This window comes from Myodes glareolus, chromosome 21, assembly GCF_982192425.1.
Source record: "Myodes glareolus chromosome 21, mMyoGla1.1, whole genome shotgun sequence".
In the NCBI taxonomy this organism is placed as follows: Eukaryota; Metazoa; Chordata; class Mammalia; order Rodentia; family Cricetidae; genus Myodes; species Myodes glareolus.
In genome coordinates, this window is record NC_142046.1 from 21038895 (window position 1) to 21062315 (window position 23421).

Sequence of the window (23421 nt, forward strand, 5' to 3'; positions counted from 1 at the left end):
GAGATCCACCTGCCTCTGTCTCCCGAGTGCTGGGATTAAAGGCATGTGCCACCACTACCATGCAGATGGAATTTTTTTTTTTAACTGAAAGGTTTAGGATCTTATTGGGTAAGAGCATATATTCTTGCAGAGGACCCAAGTTTGGTTCCCATGTAGTGGCTCACAATCACCTGTAATGTTAGCTCCCTCTTCTGGCTTCTTTCAGCATCCACACACAAACATAAACACACATATGATTACAATTTTTTTAAAAATTTTAAAAATTTGAAGTTATTTAATATAAATAAGGACTTAATGAAGGGCTGAATATCAAAACACACCAAGATACTTAGTTGTAGAGCTGAAAAACACCATTCACTGCCAAAACAATCACAAAGTCCATTTTCAAAGGCCAGCACTCCCCAAGTCACATCCAGTATAGATGCAAAGAGTGCAGTCTCAAGCTTGCTTTGTCTTCCACTTCCAGAGGTGGAGAACATGGTTGTAAAAGGAGCAGGTGGCCAGGAGGCTATTGTCAAAACTCCCTCCACCAGAGAAGAGGCTGAGATCACAGATCTTGGAAGAGGAGTGTAGCTGGCTGCTGCTTTTCATGTCCTCTGTTATTGAAAGGAGAGAAGCCTCCAATTCAGCTCTACTGGGAGCATTAGCAGGGCCATCCATGTAGTGGTCCACTACTTGTTCATGGAAAGGCACTGGTGGCTCCTCGGCAACCTTCAGACTGGGGCGGTCTGCAGCTCTGGTTCCCATCTCATTCTGATCAAAGGAGCAGGTGGATGTGGGCTTCGTAGAATGGCAAAGAAGCCAGGACCAGTCAGCCCCATATACTAGTGAGTTTGGCATTTCATGGGCTATTGAGACAGTTACGTCCTGCTTCTCCTCTGCAGCAAGAGACAGAGAGGAAAATCAGCATTATTCAAAGCTAACCAGCCTCCATTTATGTCTCCCTCAGCTTCCACCAAGAGCAGCCATTCTATCAGCACACACATTCACTGTCTGCAGAAGAAGAATGAAGATGTGCACAGGTGGGCAGAAAAGAAACCAGATGTGCATTTTGCAATGTGCACTGTGCCTCTGAGATCAGCCAGGTCTAAACGAGACCCACAAACAAGGGGCATGCTTCCCAACTGGAGGGTTTGGCAAAGGCTTTCTAGAAGGCGGTGTAACTCACTCACAAAGGACACAGAAGTAAGATGGAAGAGGACAGAAAATAAATGGGGAGCACAGAGCAAGAGAGATGGCTCAACAGTTGAGAGAACTTGCTGCTCTTGGAAAAGGCCTGGGTTCGATTCACAGCACTCACATGGCAAGTAATAACTACTGGTAACTCCAGTCCCGGAGATTCCTAAATCCTCTTCCGGCTTCCTCAGGCACCAGGCATGCACACAGTACTCATACATACATGCAGGCACTCACACATATACACAAAATATTTTTAAAAGATAAAAAAATGGAGAACACACGTGGAGTACAGAGACTAAGAGGACCACAGCAAGGATGAGGAATGAATGGCAAATGCCTCTGGCTGTAGCCCAGTGGCTAGGAACTTGCAGTCCTGAGTAGGTCTGCAGAAGAAGTTTCTTTCTGGTAATTTCCCCCAGACAGCCTGGCAAATCAGGGCTTGGAAAGAGAAAGGGCAATGAGAAATGGTTCTGATAATGTTAGTTCACAGTGTGGTTCACCAAGCAAATCCAAGAACGTCCTACAGCACACCCTAGAAGACAGGCTCTTTACCTACAGCCACAGGTAGAGTTAGGCTTAACTAATACCAGGTTCTGTGAGAAAGGGAACAAGAGGAAGGCAACACGTGTGAGCCATGGGGAGACCACAGTCTACGCTGTTCAAGAGAAAGCAGGGTAGGGATGGTCATGTGACAAGGGGTAATGTTTCTGGACAGGGCCCCAGTGCAGTCAGAACTGCAAAATGCAGGAAGACTTAAACAACTGATCTGGGCATGAGGAAATCAGGATGAAAGTGGGTTCTTGAAATTGAAGTCCAGTGCTGCACAGGGCAGGGCTGTGGCAAGTTCTGGGTGTGGTCTATGGAGAAAAATCAACTGACTCCCTACCCTGAGGCCAGCTCTATGTTCCCACTTACCAATGGCCTTCTGGCAGTTGAGAATCTTGAAGCCATTGTACATGCAAGCCGCCAGGAGTAGGTGGTGGTAGACTGGGTGCCACTTGAGCCTCCATACGCCTCCTTGCACTGGCACATCTGCCAACGGCTGCTTTATGTTCCGAGTGTCCCAAAGCAGAACATGCTCATCATAACTAGAACCATCCACCAGACATTTACATACAGGAAAGTCCATGCTCATATCTTCCCTAAGACCTTGTGGTGTCAGCAAACACCTCCCAAGTCCTGGCCCACTCACTTTTTTTGAGACAGGGTCTCACTATAAAGCTTTGGCTGACCTGGAACTCACGATACAGATCAGGCTGGCCTGAAACTCATAGAGATCCACCCTGCCTCTGCCTCCTTGGTGCTGGGGTTAAAGTCCTGCACAAACAGCCTGTCTCATTTATCTTTAAGGACATAGGTAAGCCCCACTTTCTGGACCCAGATACCTGAACTGTGGTTTGGTTGAGAGCTTCGTACGCAATTTTGAATCCTTGTGGAGAAGAGCTGAGAAATGCACAAGCAGCAGACCCACACCATGGACTCACCTTCCAGTAGCCAGTATATGTTCCTGATGGGGGTTGGTCTGGATGCTGCACACGCCCATGGAGTGTCTGTAGGCAAAGCGGAACAAGCAAGGGAGAGGATGAAATGCCCTAAGACAGGAGCATGGAGGGGCCGTGCCCGAGCTCTGAACAGCTACCTTTTGCTAGTGAAGACAGGTGTGCCAAGAATCCTAGTGTCCCAGCCTCTCAGAAGGCAGTCATCTCCCCCTGTGGAATGACAGAGAAGTCTATCAACAGTGATAATGATAAGGAGTCTGCAAGAAAGATCTTAGGTACCTTTCCTGTGTGGTGCCATGGTTAGGAAATCTGGGAGAGCATCAAAAACAATCACTAGGTACTCTATCTTCCAATTGAGGGAAACTGGGTAGAAGATCAAAGCACTGTTTACCACTCTAGAGGTCAGAAAAGGGCATAGGATTCCCTAGAACTGGAGTTACAGACAGTTGTGAGCTGCCACGTAGATGCTGAGAACTGAACCTGAGTCCTCTGCAAAAACAGCAGTACACTTAACACTGTGTCTTCTACATGGACCCCAGTAAAAGCCACTTTTCTCCTCCTCTGGTTAACAGACCCCAGGCTCTGCCCTCCTGTTTTGTAATTTACCAAAAACCAGAGATCCTCTTAAATTTCGACTGTAAATCAGAAAATGTCACTTCTCTGCAGTTACTCTACTTCACTCCAGTTCCTCTTAGCGTGCAAAGCCCGAGCCCTGCCCTTATTGCCGGTGGTGGCAAGCCCTTCTATCTTCATGCTGGCTGTGCTGGCTGGTCTTCCCTCACACCAGGCACACCTGCTGTGGGGCCACTCCTCACCGCATACAGCTCTCGGGCACACTCTTCTTCCTTCTTTTTCCAGAACATTACCATACCTCTGACCTCCATGCCATTCCCTGCTCTTACACATTAGACTAGATTCTACTTTCCCCTTCAATGTAAGCTTGGAGGAAATAGGCTGCTTGCTACGGTGTCCCTATTACATAAACTGCTTGTGTTTCTGTTTGTGTGTCTGTTTGGTTTTGGTTTTTTAGCTTGGAGGAGGGTTGTTTGTTTGGTTTTTGTTTCAACTATTTTTGGTTGGAGGAAATAAAGGTCATTGTGTTTGGTCTGGTTTTGTTTTGAGACAGTATGGCTGGACATGTAGCTCAGTCTATCATCAGAATAACAGCAATACTCCCTTCTCAGCCTCCCAAGTACTGAGATTACAGAGTGAGTCTCCACGGCAAACTCAGTAAGTACCTGCTGAGTGAATAAAGAGATAAAACTAATCCTAGAATTAAAGAACTTAAAAAAAGGGCTGGAGAGATGGCTCAGTAGTTAAGAGCATTGCCTGCTCTTCCAAAGGTCCTGAGTTCAATTCCTGGCAACCACATGGTGGCTCACAACCATCTGTAATGAGGTCTGGTGCCCTCTTCTAGCCTGTACACATATACATAGACAGAATATCGTATACATAATAAATAAACAAATAAATAAATTTTTTAAAAAAAGATCTTAAAAAAATAGGTGGGGGGAACCCTTCAAAAATGGACTCTTCATGGTTCTTAGAAAATTCGTTCAAGGGTATAATAGCAAATGACACAGATTGGAACCTACCCCTGAAAAATAAAAATCAGCATTATATATATAATAATTATCACAGTAAGTGCTGGGGTCCATGAGAGATTAGACATGAACCGGGCTGGTGAAGATAGTGTTGGTGCAGGCTCCTCACTAGAAACAGAACCGAAAGCATGGTGTATACCTTTAATCCCAACACTCCAAAAGCAGAGGCAAATAGACCTCTATGAATTCCAGGCTATGCTACATGGGCTCCAGGACAGTCAAATCTACATAGAGACATTCTTTGTCTCAAAAAACACAAAAACAAAACAAACATCCAAACAAAAATGACCAAAAAAGGAAGTTGGAACTAGACATACATGGCCCTGGGAAGCTCAAGTATTTTAAATTTTATTCTGTCTTTTCTAAGACCAGCCCTTCCCGGCTCACATGACTTAGCTACTCTACTGGGGAGAGAAGTCACCCAATTTTGTTAATTTCTCATTCTCATATAAATAGCACCAAAGTGATAAGCCATTCAAAAACAGGAAATCTACCTATTTCCCTCATGCTTTCTTTCCTTTTGGAAGGGAAGCTATATCTAGAAAAGGACAAACCTAAAATCTGTGAGAAAGTCTACACAAAGCAAACAAAAAGGCGATGAGAGCAGATTTCACAGTGAAAGCACCATGAGCAGACAGACAGCTTGGCAGGCACCTATTTCCTCTAACCCAGGCCTGCTCTACAAAAAGTCCTGAGAAGTGGGATGTGGGACCAGCCATAGCTGCTCATCAGAGGATGTACCGTCCACAGACAGTCCTAAGGCCTCACATGTTCTGAATCACAGCTTTGGCCTAGCCCCATCTTCTCCTCTCCCTGTCTTTAACAAGTCTTCATCAGAGATGACTATACCGAGGTCCAACTCACCTGAATACACGAGTTCTGTGTGCCAGTAATCGAAAGCAGCAATCCAGGCCTCAAAGTGATGGGCCGGCCATGAAGCCATGAGCTGCAGTTCAGCCGCTCCCTCATTAACCATCAGGAGATGCAGCTGCCCCTTAGAATCACTGCTAATGATCTTCAAGGGCTGGTCTTTGGCTCTAGAAGGAAGCAGCCAAAGGAGAGTCTATTAAACTCTACTCACCATCCTTTTCTGGTTTTCATTTGTTTGTTTTAGAGCCAGGTTCCAAGTAGCTCAGGTGGGTCTTACACTTGAAATCCACCTGCCTCAGTCTCCTGAGTGCTGGTATTATAAGAAAGAACCATCACAAACATTCTCTTCTAGTTCCCATATATGCCACAGGATAACCTCGGGCAGTGTATAACCATACCTCCAAGATAGCCTCTTGGGTATCTGGCAAAGGATGAAACGATCACATAGTTTGTCACTAAAACACTGGCTGGCTTCTCTTGATGATGGCATCATCACTACTTATCCAAAATGCTATGATTTTCTGTTTTTAAGGATAGGACTGAGGCTGGAGAGTTGGCTCAGAGGTTAAGAGCACTGATTGTTCTTCCAGAGGTCCTGAGTTTAATTCCCAGCAACCACAGCCAGCTCACAACCGTCTGTAATGAAATCTGGTGCCCTCTTCTGGCCTGTAGGCACACACACATGCAGACAGAACACTGTAACAAAATAAATAAATAAATCTTTAAAAAAGGAAAGGAATAAAGGATAGGACTGATAGTAAAATTCAGGTTTTAGGAACCAAACTAGCAGAAGGTAGCTTTAATTCTTCCTGGAATAGAAATAGGCATTGTTCCTCAGGAAACTCAGACCCCCACCAAAGCTGACCCTTACCTTCCAGGTTTCCCAGTTGACCAATCTAGGGACAAGGACAGACCTCTCTCCTCCAGGGTAAGGCTGGACATTGGTTGTAGGGTATAACTGTTCTTCTACTGGAAAGAAAAGGGGCACCCTTGTCTAGGCAAACCTCCATTCCCTATATGAGCAACGTGCATCAGTTACTGTTTGTTTTTTGAGACAGGGTTCCCTATGCTGCTCATATTCATCTTGAACTTTCAAGCTCAAGCAGTCTTTTCACGGCAACTCTCCAAATACTGGTAGTAGAGGCAGGCTCTGCCTTACCTGGGCTTTTGTTATTTATGCTTTAATAGTGCTAGAGGTGGAACTCGAGGCCTCATGCATGCTAGGCAAGCAGTCTGCTACTAGGCTCCACCCTCAGCCCATAATTAACATTTCATCTAAGAGTGAGCTCTTACACTTATCAAGCACAGGGTAGCACCTGAAGCCGTGGAAACTCCAGCTCCAGGGGACCTGACACCTTCTTCTGGCCTCTGTGGGCATGACACTCACACTCATAAACCCCAGTCACACAATTAAAAATAGAAACAAAATCTTTTAAAAGAAAAGAAAGGCCCCCTTTCTTTTTTAAAGAGGGAGAGGGAAAGAGAGGGAGAGGGAAAGGGAGGGAAGGAGAGAGGGAGAAGGGGAGGGAGGGAGACTGGGAGGGAAGGAGACCCTTTTCACACAAGAGATTTACTGGTATTCTTAGCCTTGGTATAAACCCCAGACATGCTTGCTGTGCAGTTCCTACAGAAACCCAGACCAGTGGACAACCTTCTTTTGGGATACTCCTGGTGCTCTTATCTCACCAGAACCCTGTATAACTTAAAATAGACTCTATAATTTCTTAAAACATTTATAACAAAGTCTATCACAGACGAGATCAGCCTAGGAAAATGGCTCCATCAGTACAGACCCCTCATCAACACTCTCCACTAAGGTCCCTTTCCCATTAATGCATGACCCATCACTGACCTCATGTTCTATCAGGCGGAGCAGCTCTACAGATCCACTGGCATCTGCCAAGCCTAAAAGTATGTGGCCAGACACTGGGATATGGCACCTGATGGGAGAACGCAGGAATACAATCACGGCTTGGAGGAACACCATGAACTCCAGTGATGTGTTATATTTCCTTTCCCAAATCAGGTTAGAGTCAACTGTTCTGTCACCAAAGGCTTTCCAGGTTATAAACCTGGACCTCACATTGCATCCCAGACTAATCCTGACTCTGGGGTTGGGAAACTGACCAGAGAAATGTCAAGCTGGGCTTTCTACCTCCTAAGGACAGAAAATTATGAAACCCAGAGTTCAATTCCCTATTTCCTTGAAGGGCCCTAGGGCATCATCCAGGCTTTCAGACCAGGTGGAGTTACCCAAATCCTACCATTTCATGTCCAGGATGGCAGGAGAATCCCTTCTATGCACCTCCACCAGAGGGTTAGCCGTGTTGTCCTCATTGAAACTGTACAGGTAAAGACGACCTAAACGAACTTGAGGCTCGCTGACATCCAGGGCAGGCTACAAATACACATATTTCCTGATTACCTTAACAGATACCGAGATCACAAAGGATGGAAAAGAAAAAAAAAAAAAAAACTAGAACAAAAAGGAGGGCCAGGACAGAGACTAGTTTCTGACTGAAGTGGAAACTCTCAGTTTCTGAGAAAAGAATCTCTTTTCCTCCAAGTGTTCAATGAACAGAGGAGCTCTCCCGGAGCCAGTACAGCCAGGACCGCCCGGACCTGCCTGCAGTTACATGGCTACAATCCCACTTGGTTTCGCAAGCTCAGAAAAAAACCTTCCGGAGATTGGCATGGTCCTGAAAGGTCCCACTTTACTTTCCCATTAGTTTTCACAGATTTAGGCCTTTTATGGTGGCCAGTAGTCCCTCTCCTGCCCCGGCCTGACCCTCCCAGCCGTGCACCTGGTCCTCGGGCGTTCGCAGCTGGTAGGTTCCGCAGGCCATCAGGTGCTGGCAACCCTCTACTGGGCACCACTCCACCGAGTCCGCAGTAAATTCAGTGTCCACTGCCTGCAGAGTCTGCAGGACGCCCGACCAGCTGCCCGCCATCGAGTCAAAACCAAAAGATGCATGCGCGACACAGGCTCTCCACTTTCTTCAGTCACGTCTGACCCTGGGAAGAAATTTCCGGTCTAGAAGAGACAGCGGAAATGCTGCGCCCCCTACCTACCGGAGGACCGCAGGAAATAGATACAGAGTCCTGCTACGGGCGGGGAGCAAAAAGCAATGACTTAGGGAAAGAGGAATTAAAAACCTGATCTCAAGTAGATGCAGAAGCCCTCAAGAAAATTCCTGTATTGTAAATAACAGTTGGCTTGGGGAAATGAGTTTTTTACACCTTGTGATTCCAATTACGTCCCAAAAATATGCGTGTTGAAGTTAAACCCCAGTAACTCATAACCTTTGGAAATGTCCTTTATAGCGAAAAAAATGATGCTCCCAATATAGTCTTCATGTAGAGAAATTTAGAAACATGCACAGACTTAATGTGTACCCTCTGAAGTCTGAAACAACGCATAGATGAGCCCAGAATGCTATCAGATGTAGACTTGCAGCACCTTTCCCCAGTACTTGCAGTGGTCATGGCAGTAAGAACCTTGATTAAACCATGAGACAGACCCAAGAGACAATCTCTAGTTTTAGTCCAACCAGATTTTGGCACTTAGTTACAGCAGCTCCAGGAAGCAAATTCACAGGACACCTGAGTATCCAGTCTGGGAACGGAAGCAGGGATATGGCTATTTACCCAGCTTGCAGATTAGTTAGCAGCTGAAGCAGAGGAACCTACCTAGGACATTTTGAACAGACCTCAATCCCTCCAGCACTATATTATTCCAAGGTCAAATAGCCCAATACATTACAGAAGGGTGAAAGGGTTCCATAACTGAACCACCAGAACATTCACAGAACAGTCTAGATAAGCAGCTACAAAGAACAAGAGGTAGGGATAATCTGAAAGAAGGCAGGGATGGCAACAGACATGGGAAGACACCACCAACAAAAGTGGCCCGATATACCCCTTCACTGCACAGCAGCACCTGTGCTAGCAGGTGTGGAAGAGTTGATTGGAAGAACCCAGAGGCAAGCCTAACGCATACCATCACCTTTACCAGCAATGCCTCTAGGTCAGCTGTGCAATCCTGAGTGTTCTCTAGGTAGAAATTCCTGATGCAATGTTCACAGTGTAAAGCAGCCACTGTTGGTCAGGGGACAGGGACAGGATAAAGTCCCAATCCAGCCATTCTTAAAGATAGAGGCAATTATCAGTTTGTAGCTTTGATGGCTCATCCCAAGAAATTTAACCCACATGGGAACCTTTTACAACAGTCCTAGCCACTTAGTTTATCCAAGTGAAGACATGAGGGCTCAAGTCAGCTGATGTTGGTAGCAGTATTTTACAATATACATAAGCACATCTCCCCTCCCCAATGACATACAAATTGATGTTCAACCTAGGATCTGAGCAGGGATCCCAACTATGCCAGCTAATAACTACCATGGCCTTCAGAGCAGAAACGGGAATGCTCCTTGGAATAGGTCTGATATAGGCACTTCTCCAAGCTTAAAACACACTCAAGGTATGGTGCCTCCCCTCCAGGCCACTGTGTAACGTAAAAGCAGAAACAGTCATAGGAGTGCCATTCATAAACACGAGACCAAAGGGCTGTGCTCTGCCAGAGATAGCATTGAGCACACTGAGAGTCAAGGAATGTGATAGAAATGCAATAGGGAAGAATATAGCAGGAACCTGCAGACCAACCAGGCCAGCAGTCAAGTAGCAGCTCAAAGCAGGAGGGGTTATACCCTGAGATAAGACTTCAGCAACACAGATGGGTTCATTTTTGCAAGTTACCAAATAGCCCTCAGATACCTGTGGTTCTCCCAAAGAACACAGGACTAGCTAACCTGGGGACCAAAACTGCAGAGAATGAGGCACTGGCTCCACTTTGGCTGCCTAGCCCTCACTCACCCCAGTACCAACCTGCAATTGGAACTGGCTCCAAGGTTCTTTGTGCCTAAAGATGAACATTTACAAATGTAGGAATATACAGGACTATGCTGGTTAGTTTTATGTCAACTCGACACAAACTAGAGTCATTTTAGAAGGCAATTATGAAAATGCCTCACCAGATTGGCCTGTGGACAAGCCTGTACTGAATTTTCTTGACGATTGATTTGGGAGGCCCCAGTTCACTATGGATAGAGCCACCACTGGGCTGATGATCTTGGGTGCTTTATAAAATCAGACTGAGCAAGTTGTGAGGAGCAAAATAAGCTTCAGTGAACAGTGATGTGGAACTGCAAGCTGATAGAATCCCTCCTTTCCAGGTCATGGTGTTTTTATCACAGCAAAAGAAATCCTAACTAAAACAAGCACCCTTTAGTAACCAAAGCAGTAACTACCTACTAGAACACTCGCACCTACCACCAGACACAGCAGTCAGAGCCTCCCTTGTGCTACTAGCTAGCATTCTATGCGGCTCAGAGGCCAACCTTCATTTCCATTAAATCAGTTCCTCTTAAAAATAAAGTTGAGTCAGGCGTGTTCATACACGCCTTTAATCACAGCACTCATGAGGCAGAGGCAGGTGGGTCTCTTTGAGTTCAAAGCCAGCCTGGATACATACTAAGTTCCAAGAAAGCCAGGACTAAATGAAGAGACACTGTCTCAAGGGAAGAAAAAAAAAAAAAAAGCTGGACAACAGGGGTTTGAGCAAAGACTGGTCACAAAGATGATTCTACCCCTTTACTCTGCCTGTTTAGACATGACTCTGTGCATGCCTCTCGGTGGGATCCCCACCCCCAGAAGCTTGACTACATGACAGTTTCTAGCCGAATGTCAACTGTTTACCATTTGAGGAATACAACAAATGATTCTATTTGAGGTTTCTAACCCTCCCCTCACCTCCCCGCCAAAAAAACTGTACATGAGTTTACAAACATATTAACATATAAATAATGAGAAAGGTCCTAGGGAGCCTCCCCGTTGTCTCTGCTGGGGGTGAACACTGGAGGAGCACTGTCCCCACAGGCTTCATGTTGCTGTGGTCTTATGGCAGCTGCTCTGGATCCATTGCTGGCTTCTTTGGCACCTCCAGGTTCAACTGCCAGTCTATCTTCCACTGTGCTCATGACGAGCTGGAAACCTTGAACCTGCAGCAGTGGCAGCTCTTCAGCCCGTCATCGCTCTGGCTCAAGCTCATGCTGAAAGGGACGCTTCCTCTCCCGACAGTGCTTCTTGTGGGCAGGCCAGTCCTTCTGCTGGCACTGAGAGCCACAATATCGAGCCACCTGGCAACGCCCACAGATATTGAACTCCCGAAGCTGAAACACAAAACACTGTGGCTTCAATATCACAACAAAATGCATGGAAACTGTATCTCAGCATCTGAAAGAACACAATAATAAAACCCTATGTGGGAAATGAAGTTCAGCACACGGTCCACATGCAAGGTCCTGGACTCAAAGCCCATCCCTCTTCCCCGTAAAAAGCCAGGCATGGTGTGTCACTCTTGCAATCCCAGCACTAGGATGTCCAGTGACCCAGTCTGATCTACATATATAGGGAGTTCCAGGCCAGGATGGCTTATAGATTAAGAATCCCACCTCAGGTCTGGAGGGATGGCTCAGTGATTAAGAGCACTGATTGCTCTTCTAGAGGACCTGGGTTCAATTCCCAGCACCCATATGGCAGCTTACAACTGTCTGTAACTCCAGGACCCAGTACCTTCACACAGATATACATACAGGCTAAAACACAAATAAAATAAGTAAAAAAAAAAATCCCACCTCAAAAGTCACACACACACACTGAGAGAGAGACTGACTATACAGGCACTGTAGCTGAAGAGAATATGGCCTGTCTAGACAGGAACAGCAGCAAAGGAAGAGTCACCCTAGTAGAAACCCAGGGCTACCAGGCGTCTCCAGGAAAACAACTGCCTCGTTACACCCATACTGCTGGGCAGAAGTGGCCAAGACTCAGCGTAGCACACCATACCTGCTTCTCAATCACTGTACAAGGAGGATAGTGACACTCATAGTATGTACAGGAATTCTCTTCCTCTTCCACCACATCTCCATTGGCATTATAGTACCGGGTCACATTCAGGACAGGGAATTGTTCTTCTATAGGGTCTGTGGGAAGCTGCTGGATTGCAAGCCAGTATAAGCTTTGCTCCCTGAAAGAAAGTAAAGGCCTCAGTCCACTTTGTCAGACCAGGTCAGCACAAGGAGAGAAGATAGCTACCCAAAATAAGTAGGTTCTGCCCAGTTCTGGCAACTTGAGTTTGGCTTGTCCATCACTACTGCATGTACTAACCACTCCACATTAAAAACGTTTAATGTGGCACAAACCTTTAATCTCAGCACTCAGGAAGAGGCAGGCGGATCTCTGTGAGTTCGAGGCCAGCCTGGTCTACAGAGTGAGTTCCAAGACGGTCAAAGAAAAACAGAGAAATCCTATCTCCAAAAAAAAAAAAAAAAAAAAAATCCAAAAATTTTAATCCTAGCCAGGTGTGATGGCAATCAGAGCTATACAGTGAAATCTTGTCGAAGGCAGGCAGGCAGGCAGGCAGGCAGGCAGACCTGTCAGTAATACACAAGCCTAGTCTATCACTCTCCCAATGCTAGGGCTGACAGGCACACAAAACCATGGAGTTTGGCAAGCTTCGCTACTTGGTGCCTCCAAGAAGACCACCATCCTGCCCTTTAACCTAGGAAGCACCAACTACCATTAGCCTACTACTTCCCCTTTTAGGTCATAGCAATCCTTCCTTTCTGAAAATCCCTCCTGAATAAGTGAGCCAGAAGTAACTGACTATTGCAACAGGAACTACGATCTGAGACTTGTGCTACATGAAGAAGGCCCATGTGGTGGTCTGATGGAGGAGGGTTATCTGTCTATTGTGTTATTTTCATTGGTCAATAAAGAGACTGCCTTGGCCCTTTGATAGGACAGAAAATTAGGTAGGCGGAGTAAACAGAATATAATGCTGGGAAGAGGGCAATGAGGCAGACGCCATGGAGCCAGCCACCAGGTCAGACATGCTGAATCTTTCCCGGTAAGCCACACCTCGTGGTGCTATACAGATTATTAAAAATGGGTTAATCAAGATGTGAGAGTTAGTCAGTAACTAACTCTCTAGAGATAATGGGCCAGGCAGTGGTTAAATGAATACAATTTGTGTGTTGTTATTTCTGGGGCTAAGCTAATCACGCAGGAGCCGGGCGGGATGAAAAGCAGGCCTGCCCGCAGCTCCGCAGCCCCTCACTACAGTGGTCTAAAGGAGAAATGCCCCCCTCTAAGAGATGCAGGTATTTGAACACTTGGTGCCCAGTTGGCAGCACTTTGGAGAGGTTTAGGAGATACAGACTTGAAGGAAGTATGTCACTAGAGGCAGGTTGAGTTTAAAGCCTTGGGTTACTTATACTCTGTGCTCTTTGCTTTATTTTTTGTGGTTGAGGATGTAAACTATCAGCTTCCTGCTCTGGCTGTCATGCTTGCTGCTTGTTCTATGCTTCCTGGTCATAACAGATTCTTATCCATCTGGAACTCTATCCCAAGTAAACTCTTTCTTAAGTTGCTTTTAGTCATGGTGTCTTATCAGTCACAGAAAAATAACTAATACAGAAATTAATGCCAGAGAATAGGATTTTGCTGTGACAGATTTAATTAGGTTGTTTTAGGGAGGATTGTGGAGGTATTTGGAACTTTGGGCTAGAAAAGCCAGTGTTCCAAGCTTAATGGGTTGTTCTGTGGACATTTAGAAGACAAGAGCGTTGAAAGAGGCCAAACACTGGTGGCACACACCTTTAATTCCAGCACTTGGGAGGCAGAGGCAGGCAGATCTGAGTTCGATGCAGCCTGATCTACAAAGCAAGTTCCAGGACAGCCAGGACTGTTTCACAGAGAAACCTTGTCTTAAGAAATCAAAACAAACAAAACAGTGTTGAAAGAATGTAGAGGATGGAAGCCTAGCTTCGGAAATGTTCAAGTGATGTATTTGAATTAAGGATCTAGCTGGGGCTGAAGAATCAGCTGTGATTAACAAAAGACCCACATCACTGAGATGAAATCCTGTAGAAAGTATATCCTGTCGGCTAGCACAGTGTTGTGACCTAGAAGGGGCCAATGCTACATCTCAAGCAGAGAGTCAAACTTGGTCATGTGTAAGAGTCTCTCACACTAAAATGGTTTTGGCAGCATGGAGGATCAGGACTGAAGAGTTCAAGGAAAACAGCTGAGATCCAGGAGAGGCCATCGGTTAAGTGAGCAGCCTCAGCTGAAAATCCCAGTAAACTGGAAATGCCAGGACTGTGGGATAAGCACCAACGACAGCTGAATATGTGGAGCAGACCTACCATAAGACTGACTACAAGGTAAGCGGTGGCATGCTGTAGATGGCAGAGCTAGAAGTGGCACAGAGCTGCCTAAACCCTGTGGAGCCCAGAGATTATGAGTGAGTTGCGGATGTTCAACAATGAGTTAGTTATTTATATTGTTGACTTTTGGTTTTATATCAGGATATTAACATCAGATTCTGGAGACAAGAAACGAAAGGAGGCCAGGCTGTGTTGGCATATGCCTTTAAACCCAGCACTCAGGAGGAAGAGGCAGGCAGATCTCTGTGAGTTCGAGGCCAGTCTGGTCTACAGAGTGAGTTCTAGGACTGCTTCGACAGCTATTGAGAAACCCCGCCTCGAAAAACCAAATACACATACATACGTATAGTATGTCAAGTTGAAAAGAATCAATTATGCCAGTTAGTTTTTTGTCAGTTTGATAGAAACCAATCACTTGGAAAGATGAAGCTTCAACTGAGAAATTACCTCCATCAGACTTGCATGTAGACTATACATAGGGGCATTTTCTTAAATGATAATTGATATAGGAGGGCCTAAACCACTATGGGCAGTATCAATTTTGGGCAAGTCAGCCTAGACTGTGTGAGAAAGGTGAACTAGCAATGGAGAGAAAGTTAATAAATAATGCTCTCAAAGTGGTCTCTGCTTTCAGATTCCTGATTGAATTTCTGCCCTTTAATTCCCTCAATGATGGACTGAGACATGAAGACTAAAATAAACCCTTTCTTTAAAGTTGCTTTTGGTCATGGTATTTTATCATGTTAACAGAAACTTAACCAAGATAGCCCTAATATGACTGTTGGATGCCCATAAGTGAGTATAACAGACTGTGTGGGGCTTTGGAGATACATGGCTGGTTTCTCTGCACAGGGGCTGTTTAACTGAACTTTATAAACAACCTGCTCTCATAAACAAACCAGGACACTGGACATCCTTCTCTGACCGCATGTGCCCACAGGCTCAAGCACCCCCTCCTGAAACAAATATATTCATTCTCTCCCTCTACACCCACTTACACACAAATACCAGATATGCTTCATGGATCCTAGTCCAATCTGGGTCTGCCTCTGCCAGCAAGAGCTACTACCTACCTGAAGGGCACAGCTTCAACCAAGCTTAGTAAAAACTGGCTGAGGAAAGGGTTAACAAGCCATCTGACCACAAACATCAGCTCTCTATCCCCAGGACTGTAACTGCCCCTTTCCAAATAGAGTTTTTAACTGTAGTTGCATTGCATGATCATAAGGTATATTCAGAAGGTTAAAGACAGCACTCAAGGGCTGGAGAGGTGGCTCAGCGGTTAAGAGCACTGCCTGCTCTTCCAAAGGTCCTGAGTTCAATTCCCAGCAACCACATGGTGGCTCACAACCATCTGTAAAGAGATCTGGTGCCCTCTTCTGGCCTGCAGGCATACATGCAGACAGAATACTGAGAATACTGTACACATAATAAATAAATCTTAAAAAAAAAAAAAGACAGCACTCAACCACAGGATAATAAGACCATCATGTGGGGACCCTACTGAATAGGATGTCTACTTCTTAGGAGGATGGTAGTTCAAGGTCATTCTCAACTACACAAAAAAGAAAATTAAAAAATAAAAAGAGAGTAGGGAGGGAGTGGTAAGACAGAACTGAAGACTCAAACCTCTGACATCAGAGTAGGAAGCAGGAAACCAAGAAGATTTGAAATTTGAGACCCTCCCAGGGCTGCCTTCACACTCTGCAAGAGCAGAGTCTTCTAAGGCAACTGTCTTCTAAGGACCTGGAGACCAACACTAAACATCAAGTATAAAAGCTGGGTCCTCCCACAGTTCCTACCTGCACTACATGGAGCTCTAGCATCACCTGAAAACAACCGCTAAAAGATCCACCTACCATCTAATAACATCAACCTCACCAATGCTACTAGCATCTGTTGGGGTGGTCAGTGCAAGGAAGGCTGCTTAGACTTAAGGACATGTACAGAAACTCACAGAGCCCTCAGAATGAGTCTATGATAGGTCAATGATACCTGTGTGGCTTGGGACTATGGGCATTTTCAAACCCCTCCCCCTCAACCATTTCCTGTTGGTTCCTCAGCTCTTCTCCAAAGCTTCATGAAGTTCACCGTGATAAGTCCCAGGGCCAGCAAGAACAGGACTTTCAGAACAGAAAGCTTGTACTATGCTGTTTTCAGGACCATAGGGAACTGGAAAACCAAGAGGCCCAGTCCCTACGTTCTGTCCTACTACTTCCTTTAAACCACTGCTCAGGGAAAGCTATTCAGCAAAGGAACATGATAGAAACCTAGCTGTGTGGTCTTGGGGGGGTATGGTCTCATTCCATCACATTAGCTAAAATGTTCTTAGAGCCAATTACCAACAAAAATCAATCCCAAAAATTAATCATAAAAATTCTTCTAGCCAAGCACAGGGGAAACAGAGGCAGGAGAAATCTCTGTGCCTGGTCTACATATTGTACATAGTACATACTGAGTTGCTAAACAGTCAGGGAGACCGTTTCTAACCCCCCCACACACACCAAAAAATTAAAAAGAAAGGAAAAAATATTTCCTTCTTCCATGAAGAAAAGACAAATTGCCCCCCCATGGATGGTGGCAGGTAGGATATCAAGGTCCCAAAACACTCACAGTAAAAGTGCAAAAAGGAACACAGAAACATGGGATGGCCCTTTAGGAATCAGGTGTTGGCCAGGAAAGACCCACCTTTGCTTGCTGGAGGTCTCTTCAGCTTTAGGTCGCCAGCCCCATGGAACTAACTGCAGGTTGTCCAGACGATTGTCCACAGTCACAGCATTGAGATGTACCACCTGAAACCCGGGAGCCACACCTCCCCTATGTCGTTCCCTAGGGAAAGACAATTTTTTTTTCTTGGGGGAAAGACCCTCAAGCACTTCTATTTGAGCATGAATGTCCAACCACACAGAAATATCAATCATGAGGTCTGAATTGGGCCCTTCCCTATCGAAGGGGGATACCAAGAGGAAGCCAAGCAACATCAGTGTGGCCAACACAAACAGGACCAGACTGATGGTTTTGCCCTTGAATTTAAGGTCTTTGCTCAGAGGGTAATGGATAGAACCCCCAGACTACCAAAATAATCTAGAGACAACTTCCATCTGGAAGGTCTCAACATTTCAAACCCCACCTTACACACCCAGGTTCAATAGTCCATTTTCTAAGGATGCAGTCTGAATCACCAGAAGTAGAACCCCTTCCTCCACAAGGCTTTATCTCCTCAGAATCCCACCAGCTGTTTAAAGTAAGATATACATTCCTCTGTGTTAGTAGTAAAGGCCACTAAAATAAACTCGCAGACTTAGGGAAGATAAGCCTAAATCTGACTCCCTAGCCTTCAAGCATACTGTATGTATCTCAGCTCACATGGGGTTAGGTAGGGAGACTTAGCAGCTGGAAAATACCCACCACAGCAGCTCATGCAGAAGCCTGCCTGAGCCCCTTCCTCGGTTTTTGTCGAAGGCATATGCAAATATCTTAGCACCATTTCCATCGGCATCTACTTCCATTCGAGCCTGAGGAGCACAAAGCAGAGTAGGTCTGTTGGAAAGCCTCCAACTCTCAGCAACATTTCTAGTGCAGCTTAGAAAAATGCCGTAAGTACAGGTGACATCCTGCTTCAAGGACTCGAAAAGCACAGGGGCTTCTTCCTGTTCCACTCAGGCAAAAAACCCTCATGAACAACTTGGAAAATATTGTAGACACCAAGCAATAAAGTTTCCCATCCTTAAAAAAGTCCAGAAACGGAGTGGGGTGGGTGGGGGTGGTACGAGAGATGTCTCAGCAGTTAAGAGTACTGGCTGCTCTTTCAGAGGACCTGGACTTAACGCCCAGCACCCACATGGTGGCTTCACAACTGTCTGTGACTAGTACAGACATTCAGGTAAACATTAATACATATAAAATAAAAATAAGTAAAGCCCAAGAAAAAAATACTTGAGAGGAAAAAAACAAAAAGTCCAGAAAGTTGGCTGTGATAATCCGTATCTGTAATCACAGCATTCAGGAAGTGAAGACAGGGAGAATGAGTATTCATAGCTGGCTTGAGGGTGCCTAACAAGATCCCGTCCAAAAACAGAAGGACACAAATAATTCCTGGATAAGTAGCAGCTATGAAAGTGTGGGTGCTGAGACAGACTGAAATGATTGATGTAAAAGTTACTGGAGAGGGCAGCAGAGCTTGTAATCCTTTATCAAGAATACACTGAGGGCAGGATGGTCTCCCCAATCAAGGTGCAGAGACTGGAGGAGAGCAACATTCAAAACAGGTCTGCTTATTTGGTTTAAGATATCTATTTAACTTCAGTTCAGAGGTAAAGGCAGGCGGATCTCTGTGAGTTTGAGGCTAGCCTGGTCTACAGAGCGAGTTCCAGGACAGCCTTCAAACCTACACACAAAAACTGTCTCAAAAAAAAAAAAAAAAAAAGAAAAAGAAAAAGTAAAACCAAAAACCAACCAAACAAGCCTAAACAAAAGATTAGTAATCAGGGCAGGGCAAAAGAGGTCACGTGGGCTCTACTGGGCAGTATCGACTGTACATCCAGGTTGTGACAACCTGATTTGGAGCTGAGTGCTCATAAGTATTAGTGGTTATTCTCTTGTTCTCCCAAAACCAGGAAGGAAACTCATCTTCATGTTTCCTGAGCATCAAACAAAAATAATCCTTACCTCAAAGGAGTAGCTCTCCACCAGTGGTATGTCTTGCTCATCTATCAGTGTGTATTTGGTCTGAAATAAACCATGTTTCAAAGGTTACATGTGAGATCGATCTAAGAAACAGTAACACCATAACTAGCAATAGCAGGGATCTGCAATATTTTTCAATGAGATAGAAAATAACCGAATCTTAAATGGTGCCTTAGCACAGCCTATAGCACTGTCGAAGCTAGGCATAGCGGTACATACCTTTAATCTCAACACTCTAAGGTAGTGGCAGACAGAACTCTGTGAGTTCCAGGACTGCCAAGACCACATAGTGAGACCCTGTCTCAAAAAACAAAGAAACAAAAGCAAAACAAAACAAAAAACTATGAAGTAAAAATTCAAATTAGTCAAATTTAGTATGTTAAAAGTAAAACAAGGCAGGGTGGTAGTGGCCCACACCTCCACACCTTTAATTCCACGGACTCAGGAGGCAGAGGCAGGATTATCTTTGAGTTCCAGACCAGCCTGGGCTACACAGAGAAACCGTTTCGAAAAAGAAAACAAAAACAAAAAACAAACCAACAAAAAAAAAAGTGATCACATTTTCCAGAGTCATTAGGCTTCAGGGTCCATCCACACCGGATAGGCGCTGACTGGCAAGCGGTACTGAGGTTTTAATGCACCCAGAAACTCGGTCACTACAAGTTTACTGAAGTAGAAGGGAATGAGATTGCGACAGAAAATTCAGGTTTTTAAGTACTGCTTATTCAGTAGGTTGGGTAGGTTTTGCACGTGCTCACTGGATAGCGCTTGTTCCTCTGGTCTCAAATGTTCCTAGTAAAAGCTTTAAGGGCCAAGGCTGCTGCAATTAATTACCGAGTCGAAAGGCGTCTAGGCTCCCATTCCTCCCTAGTTAGAAAGTTCTAGTAGCCCTTTTCTGAGCTCTTGCAAAAATGAAAAGGATCACAGGTTGGTCTTACTTTCCTGGAAGACCTTTCTAGGATCTCAGTTACCTGCCCCTACTTTCTGTCTGGTCCTCTCTCCCACAAGCAGCTGCAGCCAGGGGTGGGAGGAACAGAATTAAGGTCCACAGTTCCTGAACGGCACCAAGACTCGGGGCCCAGCTACAACATGTGGTGGGTGGTGGCCCGGGCGAGGAGCACCGAAGAGCCTTCCAGCCCACCAACATTAGAGCCCTGGCGCCTCGTTTGTGCTCTAGGGAAGCCTGCGACTCGAGTGACCGAACGTGGCCACCCCTTGGGCAACGTTAAAACGCGCCGCCGCCGAGATCTACTGCGGACCGGCGACTCCGCTCGCCTCACAGCTACGGGCCGAGGGCGTTTACGGCGGGAGGCCGCCGCGTTTAAACCGTGCGGCCGCAGGTGCAGCCTGGCCGCCGGAGCCGCCGGAGGTGCCCGCCCGGGGCGACACAGGACGAACGCCGGGAACTGTTCCGTGCAAGCCAGTCCCACACGAGTCCTGAGGCCGAGGGGCGCGCCCACGGCCGCGGGGAAGGTCCCCGCGCGGAAGGCGGCGCCCGAACCAAGCAGGCCCGCGCAGCTGCTCGCCCAGGTGCCCCAGCCCGCGCAGGCCTCGCCGCCGCTCCACACCGCTCACCTTCCCGGCCACCCGGCCGAGCCGCACGATGCCCAATTTAAAGTCGGTCATGGCCGGGCCTGCGCTCTCGGCAGGCGGAGCCGCTCCCTCCGGAGGCTCCCGACCGGGCCGGGCCGGAGCGAGGCCGCGGCACTCCGGGTCAGGCCGGGGCCGGGGTCAGGCCGGGCGGGCCGCGGGCGGACGAGGCTGGGCCGGGTTCGGGCCACCGCCGCCGCCTCGCGCCCGCCGGACCTGCCACGCGCCGCCGCCACCGCCGCGCGCACACCAGCGAGCGGAGCCGAGGGCGGGGCGTGACCGGGACACACCCCCCACCGGCGGCGACCGACCAATTGCGGGACGCGCCCTCCGCCGGCCGTGGCGCGCCGTGGCCAGCCGACCAATAGGAATGGGGAAAGGGCGCAGGCGCAGTGAAAAAAAAAACCAAGTGCGGGGGGAGGGGCGATCGGGGGCGGCGCCTGCGCGGCGGCCGGCGCAACGTCAATTTCGCGGGAAGCTTTGTGCGCGCTGCGGCGGCTGGGGCGTCAGGAGAGTGTGATTTTGTTGCGGTTTCTTCGTGACTCTTAGCCGCCTGCGTTCTCTTCTCGGAGCTGTGTACGGCAGGGCGACGTGGAACGTCTGTCCTTATGGGGTTTTTACGACCTGGCACGATACTGTGTGAGTGGCTCAGGTCTCCAGAACCAACCTGCGAGGCAGCGGCGAATACCTACGCCGTGCCTCCCGGATCCGACGCGCCTTAGGTCTCCAAAGAAGGATAAGACCTTCGGTGAGGAGCCGGAGGCTGGTTGGATATCTGTCTCTCGGAAAGCGAGACCTCATAGTCTCGAATCGTGACACAGCCGGTAAGGCCTAAAGCTCAAACCTAAGGCTAGGCTCCTCTTGCTTCAAGGTGACTCCAGGCATCTAAGGATCTGCAGACGTTGCTGGCTCTCATTGTTCTGTTTAGGAAATAGTTACCAAGCGTCCCGAGTGAACCTAGAACGTCTCTCAGCCCTTGGAACTTCACAGGACTCCCAGACGCTTTGCTCAAAACGCACCTGTCCCACCAACCTCTTCAGACTTGTGATGGTGTCCCGAAGTTAAGAGAAAAGGGGCGGGATTCTTAAGATGGAGCAGCGTGTGTTTCCCTGGTAATAAAGCCAGTACTCTTACTATAAGTTCCTCCAAAATAGTAATTCGACACATCCGCATGGCTTGAAAGGAGACCCCAGGATACACCTGATGAGTCAAAGAGGTTGCTCTTGTAGAGGGGATCAGCCGTGCTTCACCCTTCCTTGAGCTGATAATGAGTATGAGGCAGCCCCAAGGTAGCTAACAATGAGATTAGCTCCTAAATTATGGCTTTATACCCTATTTAGTTGCTTTACTAATCTACTAGAGTCAGAAATCCCTACCCCCTGAGCTCAGGCACTCTATCCCTTTTAGGGAAGACATAATAGATGTAAATATTACAGCAGGACAATGGTGGCGGCATTCGGGAGGCAGAGGCAGGTGGATCTCTGTTGGTTCAGGGCCAGCCTGGTCTACAAAGTGAGTTCCAGGACAGCCAGGACTGTTTCACGGGAAAATCCTGTGTCAAAAAACCAAAAACAAACAAAATTATAGTTTTCCCCTATTCTTAAGATCCAGGAGGATTTCCATCATATTCTAGATTCCGTCACTCAAGTAGCTTTCATTGTTTTTGTTTAGTTTTTTGTTGTCGTTGTTGTTTGTTGTTTTGTTTTTTGAGACTGGATTTCTCTATGTAACAGTCCTGGCTATCTTGGAACTTGCTTTGTAGACCAGGCAGGCCTCGAACTCACTGAGACTCACCCGCCACTGCCTCTCAACTGCTGGGATTAAAGGCATTTGCCACCATCGCCCTAGCATCTAGATTATCTGCGTAAGAGTGCTTTGCCTGCATTTATGTATGTGTACCATGTGTGTGCAGAAGGTGTTTGATGCCATGGAACTAGAGTTAATGGTTGTGAGCCTCCATGTGGGTGCTAGGAACTAAATCCAGGTCCCTTGCAAATGCTCTTAACGACTGAGCCAACGCTGCAGCTCTGTGGCCAGCATTAAAGTACCTGATCACCTGAAATCTGTTTTAGTGAGTCTTTCTACCCAACCTAGAAATAATCTTCATTATTGAAAGCATCATAGGAAGCTGGGCATGGTAGCACATGCCTTCAATCCCAGCACTGGGGAAACAGTGTCTGGTGAGCAATCTCGGTGAGTTTAAGACCAGCCTGGTCTACATAGTTCCTGGACAGTCAAGGATACATAGAAAAATCATGTCTTCAAGAAAACAAAACAAAATATTCTAATCCCATCCATGAGGGAGGAACCCTGATGACCTCATTATCTTTGGGTACTGTTATGTTGGGAATTAAATTTGAACATGATTTTTCTAAGTTCTGCATTAATTTTTCTGAGTGCATGTGTCAGAGGATAACATTGGGCGCTGGTTCATTTATGTGAGTTCTATGTTATCAGGTTTGGCAGCAAGCATGTCTAACCACTGAGACATCTCACCAATCTGTCTGTCTGTCTGTCTCTGTCTCTCTCTCTCTCTCTTTTTTTGAGGCAGAGTCACCAGACTGACTTCAAAATAGCTTTCCTGCCTCAAACCTCCTAAGTGCTAGGAGGTTTTAGGTGTATGCTAGCAGACTCAATTTCTTTTGAAAATGTTTTTATATTATGGTGTACATACGTGTGGCAGTCAGAAGGTAACTTATGGAAGTG

General features: G+C 46.6%; 2 protein-coding genes across 2 annotated transcripts; both read right to left on the reverse strand.

Moving 5' to 3' along the window:
* Window positions 1-236: 236 nt before the first annotated feature.
* Window positions 237-10436, reverse strand: Dph7 (diphthamide biosynthesis 7). The gene is made up of 9 exons (XM_048425676.3): window positions 7957-10436; window positions 7417-7550; window positions 7005-7092; window positions 6024-6118; window positions 5147-5319; window positions 2819-2888; window positions 2664-2729; window positions 2095-2267; window positions 237-878 (listed from the first exon to the last, which is right to left on the reverse strand). The coding sequence occupies exons 1-9, from the start codon at window positions 8101-8103 to the stop codon at window positions 439-441; spliced, it is 1386 nt and encodes a 461-aa protein (XP_048281633.1). The 5' UTR covers window positions 8104-10436; the 3' UTR covers window positions 237-438.
* A 350-nt stretch (window positions 10437-10786) lies between these two features.
* On the reverse strand, window positions 10787-20954 carry Zmynd19 (zinc finger MYND-type containing 19). The gene is made up of 6 exons (XM_085681226.2): window positions 20701-20954; window positions 19108-19167; window positions 17848-17954; window positions 17128-17268; window positions 12056-12236; window positions 10787-11379 (listed from the first exon to the last, which is right to left on the reverse strand). Exons 1-6 carry the CDS (start codon window positions 20749-20751, stop codon window positions 11236-11238), a joined length of 684 nt encoding a protein of 227 aa, XP_085537352.1. The 5' UTR covers window positions 20752-20954; the 3' UTR covers window positions 10787-11235.
* Between the last annotated feature and the right edge of the window lie 2467 nt (window positions 20955-23421).